The 6,324-nt window shown below is 44.3% G+C and overlaps 1 protein-coding gene across 1 annotated transcript; it reads left to right on the plus strand.

Moving 5' to 3' along the window:
* Positions 1-709: 709 nt before the first annotated feature.
* On the plus strand, positions 710-2,700 carry LOC121274078 (sialic acid-binding Ig-like lectin 13). Its single transcript, XM_041181222.1, has 4 exons — positions 710-765; positions 1,173-1,254; positions 2,176-2,544; positions 2,690-2,700. The coding sequence occupies exons 2-4, from the start codon at positions 1,215-1,217 to the stop codon at positions 2,698-2,700; spliced, it is 420 nt and encodes a 139-aa protein (XP_041037156.1). The 5' UTR covers positions 710-765; positions 1,173-1,214.
* Positions 2,701-6,324: the final 3,624 nt, after the last annotated feature.

A 6,324-nucleotide genomic window follows, 5' to 3' on the forward strand; every position in this document is an offset into this window, starting at 1 on the left:
CTCAGTACTGACTCTCCAACAGTACAGCACTCTCTCAGTACAGACCTTCTGAAAGTGCAGCATTCCATCAGTATTGACCCTCTGACAGTGCAGCACTACCTCAGTACAGACCATCCAAGAGTGCAGCACTACCTCAGTACTGAGCCTCTGACAGTGCAGCACTACCTCAGTACTGACCCTCTGACAGTGCAGCACTACCCCAGTACTGAACTTCTGACAGTGCAGCACTCCCTCAGTACTGACTCTTCAATAATACAGCACTCTCTCATTACTGACCCTCTGACAGTGCAGCACTACCTCAGTACTGAACCTCTGACAGTGCAGCACTCCCTCAGTACTGACCCTCTGACAGTGCAGCACTCCCTCAGTACTGACCCTCTGACAGTGCAGCACTCCCTCAGTACTGACCCTCTGATGGGGCCGCACTTGCTCAGTATTTACCCTCCAACAGCACATTTAAATATTAACCCTCAGAGCCATGGTAGAAAACTGACGTTACCAAACAGCAAACAACAGAAGAGAAACATCACCGAGTCATGATAAATAGCTCAAACGTTTGAGTATGTTGTAACACATTGTGGTATTACGCACTCATTCCTACTGCCTGTTTACTCACTCCTTTGCTACTTCCTCATTTTGTCTCACAGAGACACATCAGCCCTTTCTAATTAAATACACAGAGGGAGCAGCACAGGAAAAGGTCATTCAGCCCAAGTAGAGCGTGTGGGCAGTTCCTCCCCAGGCGAGCAGTCGGACAGGTCCTGGGTAAGTAACGGAACGATTGGAATTCACTTGCACGACCAACACCGTCATTTGTTGAAGTTGTGACTTTTTAAAGACAGATTCCAATGATTGATGCCTTTGAAAGATTTCTACTGATTATTGAGATCTGGGTGTGAGGCTCAAGTCTGTTGTACAGAACATCTTTCTAGCTCAAGGGATGAGGGAAGTGCAGAGACATGAGCTTAGGGATATTCTGAGAGGGTGAATGGTGCTATAGAAATGCAAGTCCCTCATTGTTTTTCTTTCTGAAAGCCTTGTAACTCTCTGCAGAGCACCTATCATCCCACAGAGAATCAAATTAGTCTTTGAAGACATTGTCTAAAAGCTGTTGTGATTCTCGAGAGCTGTCGGACAAGAGGTGAGGTCTCATTAACTCCTTTCTCTTTCAGATTTTGAGAGTGAGAAGTGAATGGCATAACTGGGAGTGGACAATGATCGGGAAATCTTACTTCCTCCTGTCACTTCTCCAAGGTAATATCACCATCAGCTTGGACTGATTTATGGTTAATAGTCTTTGTAAAAGATCATTCTTATTGAGCTATAATTGGTAACTGATTCAGCAGTGAGCCAGTGTACAAACTCACACCAAGTCCCATTCACCCATCACCCCTGTGCTCACTGATATACACTGACTCCCTGTCTGACAGCAAAATTGGAGGAGAGCTGCGATCTCAGAGGGTTGTCGATTTGGAGGAGGTTGCAGAGATAGTGAGTGGAGCAGAGTGATGGAGGGATTGGATATCAAGTGTGAAAATAATCAAATTGAGGTGTTGTTGGACTGGGAGCCAGTGTAGGTCAGCGAGTGACTTGTGGGGTCAGGGTGGGGGTGTGGGGAGGTGAAAGCTTGATTAGAAAATCGGACACAAAATTCAGGGGATGAAATCTATCTTGTGGCTAGGACTCTGACAGCAATGGCCTGAAATTAGTGTCTTTTGCTGATTTTAGTCGAATTTCCCATGAAGACAACACAGCAGCTCCTAGAATAGACAGGCTGTTCAGCATCACACTTCCAGTCCATTCTCACCATGATAGCAACTTCAATAAGGGAACAAGATAACTGGAAGAGAGAAGGAAGACAAAGCTGTCCGTGTGTAAAGGTGTCAGTATTCAGTTTGCATATTTGTCTTTGCTCTTGACACATGCAGAGCTCAGGCTGGAGGCGCTTTGTTAGTGTGTTTTACAGTGTCTGCTGGAGTAGGGTCAGTGCTGAGCTTGGGGACAAGTCAGTCTACAATGCTGCATCGGAATCAACAATACAACAATATGGGTTTTGGATCAGAAATAATCCTTTAGACAATGAGGATCCAAAGAGACTCCTCAGACAATGAGGATCCAAAGAGATTCCTTAGACAATGAGGATCCAGGGTTAAATATTGGTATTTCTCTCTCCAGTTGGACTGTCACAAGAGTGGAAAGGTGACACTCCACGAGAGGTGACAGCGCAGGAAGGTTCGTGTGTACAGATTCCGTGTCATTACAGTTATCCAGCACATTTTGAAAACAAACGACGAGTCGGAATCTGGTTAAATAAGGAGAAATACAAATTGCGGGCTTCCATAGCCTTTCACTCCAAGGATCACAGTCACGAGTTACCACGGTTCCACCATCGGACCCAGCTGTCTGGAGACCTGAAAGATGGCGACTGTTCCCTGATTATAAACAACATCAGACGGGAAGATGCAGGACATTATTTTTTCAGAATAGAATTTGACAGCAGGAATAGATACAACTACTATCCTGTAACCCAGCTTCACGTTTCTGGTAAGTGCTGTATTATAATTACTCAACAATTCACATCCAACACTCAATGGGAAATAACACAAACTGTGATATTTACATATTAACACAAAACACAGCTTATTATAACACACTGTCTGATTCTCAATAACCTGGTGATCGCTTCCAGTTCAGTCCTAAAACAACCTCTAATACTCACTTTAATATCAATGATTAAATGTGTTCACTGTGTCCATCAATGTTATCAGGTTATCCACTCCCATCGATCTCCCTAATTCTGTTTAAAAGTCTAACAATTTGACAAAAGAAGGAATTGCATTCCTATAGCGCCTTTCAGCACCTCAACAAACTTCAAATCACTTCACAGACAATGAAGAAATTCTTGAAGTATAGTCACTGTCTAACGTGGCAGTGAGTTTGTGCACAGGAAGCTCCCACAGTGAGCAATGGGATCAGTGACCCAGATCTCTGAGAGAATGATGAGCCAGGGTTCCATGAGCTGTGGGCTGCTCCATCACCCACACCCCAGTGTTGGCAATTCAAGGGTCTGGGAGTGAAAGTGTATTCAGCTCAGTGACAAATTCCCCACCAAGTTTGAAAATAGGAAAGTTGCTGCTGATTGTTGTAACCTCTCAGTTCCCATCTCATCCTTGGAAACCTGCTTTCAAAATACAAAAGCAAGTCTCGCATTTCTATAGCGCCTTTCACCACCTCAGGACGATCCTAAATCGATTCACAGCCAATGAAGTGATTCTTGAAGCACACATTCTCCCCACCCTCTGGGTAAAGAAGTTTCTCCTGAATTCCCCATTGGATTTATTAGTGACGATCTTATATTGTCAGCCTCTGGTTTTGTTCATTGTGAGGAGTGGAAACACTCTCTCCATGTCTACTCGATCAAAACCTTTCATTACTTCAAAGATCAAATGAGGTCACCGCTCAACCTTCTCTATTCAAGAGAACAGAGACCCAGCCTGTACATCCTCTCCTGACAGGTAAACCCCGACATTGCTGAGATCATCCTTGTGAAGCTTTTTACCACTCTCTCCAGTGTCTCTATATCCTTTTCCAAATGCTGAGTCTGTTGTCCCCGAGCTGTGAGCTGTTCCTCCACCCTCACCCAGTCTGGTCAAATCAAGGGTCACTGAGTGAAAATGTATTAAGCTGAGTGACAGAGATTCAACAAGTGTAAAAATAGACAATTCTAAAATGATCATTGTAACCTCTCAGTTCTGATATCATCCTTGTAAAAGTGCTTTCTCTTGTGGGACTGTGGTTTCTATTTGAACTGATGCTTCATGTTATGTTTCTCTAAAAGGATCCATTCTCTGTGTGTTAGCTTTCACAGATAAACCCACGATATTCCCTGCTGAAATTATTGCAGGAAAGCGTGTGGATGTAAGCTGCACCTTCAACACAACGTGCAATGGAACAGCAGTACCTGTCTTAACCTGGGACTCTCCCACTGACGTACCTGGATCAGTCTCAAACACTGTAACTCAGCATGGTGTCACTCTGACCTATACTTCTGTTCTGACCCTGATCCCATCACTCAAACACCACGGACACACTCTCAGCTGCAGAGTGAGTTATCCATCTGTTTCATCGGAGCGGACCCTCGTACTAACTGTGCTATGTAAGTATGGACACTCTTCATTCTACATTAGCTGGAATAGTATAAAATGTGCACAGCAAGCTCCCACATACTGCATTTTGTTGACCAACAGACCATTGGTCTTTAACTGGTAAAAAGTGACCCCTGACAGGCAGTACATCCTTACTACTGACTCTTCGACAGTGCATCATGGACTCATAGACTCATAGACACTTACAGGACAGAAGGAGGCCATTTAGCCCATCATGTCCATGCTGGTCAGCAAATCCCTCCCCAAGTGCATCACCTCACACTTTTCCAGGTTGAATTCCATTTGTGTCATGATCATTCCCCCTTTACTTAAGTCCATTTCATTTATGATACACCACAAACAGCAAGGGCCCCAGCACTGACCCCTGTGGAACCCCACTGGAAACAGACATCCAGTCACAGAAACATCCCTCCACCATCACCCTCTGCTTCCTGCCTCAGCCAATATTGGATCCAACGTGCCACTTTGCCTTGGATCCCATGGGCTCTTACTTTCTTGGCCTCTCTGCCATGAGGCACCTTATCAAAAGCCTTCCTAAGCCCATGTAGACCACATCAAAGGCATTACTCTCATCAACACTCCTGGTTACCTCCTCAAAAGATTTGATCAGGTTTGTCAAACACGACCTTCCCTTAACAAATCAATGCTGAATATCCCAGATTAATCCTTGTCTCTCCCAGTGCAGATTCATTCTGTCCTTCAGAATTCTTTCTAGTAACTTCCCCACCACCGAGGTTAGACTGACTGGCCTGTAATTTCCTGATCTATCCCTTCCTCCCTTTTTTAATAATGGGACATTAGCTGTCCTCCGGTCCTCTGGCACCTCACTTGTTACCGGAGATGATTTGAAAATTACTGCCAGGGCCCCTGATATCTCTTCCCTTTCCTCCATCGACAGCTTTGGATTCATCTCATCCGGGCTTGTGGATTTATCCACTTTTCAGGCCGCTAAACCCACTAGTACCTCCTCTCTCTGTGTTAATTTCCTCTCATATTTCACTGTCCTCCACCCTGATGTTATACCTGCATCATCCTTTTCCATTGTGAAGACTGATGCAAAGTATTCATTGAGGAGTGTACCCACGTCTTCCAGGTCCACACACACATTACCTCGATGGTCCCTAATCGGCCCCACTCTTTACCGAGTTATTCTCTTGCTCTTTACATATTTAAGAAAGCCCTCTGGGTTTTCCTTTATTCTACCCACCAGTGCTTTCTCATGCACTCTCTTATCTTTCCTAATGTCCTTTTTCAGTTCCCCTCTGCACTATTTATACTCCTCTAGGTACTCTGCGGTATTGAGCCCTCAGTATCTGCCATAAGCTTCTCTTTTTTCTCAATCCTAACCTTTATGTTCCATGTCTTCCAGGGTTCTCCAGAATTGCTCTCTCTCTTTGTCTTTACAGGAATATATCTGCTCTGTACTCTCGCTATTCCCTCCTTGAATGCCTCCCACTGCTCTGACAGTTTTATCTGCAAATAGCTTCTCCCAGTCCACTTGGGCCAAATCATATCTCATCATAGTAAAATTAGCCTTTCCCCAGTTTAGAATTTTTATTCCCAGCACAAACTTATCCTTCTCCATAACTGTCCTAAATCCAATTGAGTTCCAGTCACTATCTCCCCTACTGATACGCTTTCCAACTTCCCCGGCGCTTTTCCATATATTAGGTCCAGAACTGCCCCCTCCCTTGTTGAGCTTTCTATGCACAGGCTAAAAAGGTTCTCCTGGATGCAACTTCAGAATTTTTCTCCCTCCCTACCTTGCACACTAAAGCTGTCCCAGTTAATATTTGGGTAGTTAAAATCTCCGAGTATTACTGCTTTATTTTTCTTACACATCTCTGAGATATGATCACATGTTGGATTGTCCATCTCTCTCTGACTGTTTGTTGGTTTTATATCTTGAGTCTATGAGTTCACTGGTTGAGTAAACTCGAATTGCACTCCTTCATATACACTTGTTAGTTGATGATCGCTATCAATAACCAAGAGAGACCGACATTAGAACAAGCTGATTATTTATTGCAAGAGGGCAGAGCACTAAATTCTTGCATGCTCCCATAACCACCTCCAGCTCTAGACTTACAGTTAACCAGTAGCCCGCACTGTACAATGATTGGACAGCACTGTCACATGGTTTATCCGCTTGCATTCT

The sequence above is a fragment of the Carcharodon carcharias genome, assembly GCF_017639515.1.
Source record: "Carcharodon carcharias isolate sCarCar2 chromosome 29 unlocalized genomic scaffold, sCarCar2.pri SUPER_29_unloc_27, whole genome shotgun sequence".
NCBI classification, from domain to species: Eukaryota; Metazoa; Chordata; class Chondrichthyes; order Lamniformes; family Lamnidae; genus Carcharodon; species Carcharodon carcharias.

Coding starts and splice junctions, on each gene's coding strand:
- LOC121274078 (XM_041181222.1), top strand. CDS start 1,215: ATGATCGGGAAATCTTACTTCCTCCTGTCACTTCTCCAAG. Junction 1,255..2,175: donor CCTCCTGTCACTTCTCCAAG/GTAATATCACCA, acceptor TTCTCTCTCCAG/TTGGACTGTCACAAGAGTGG.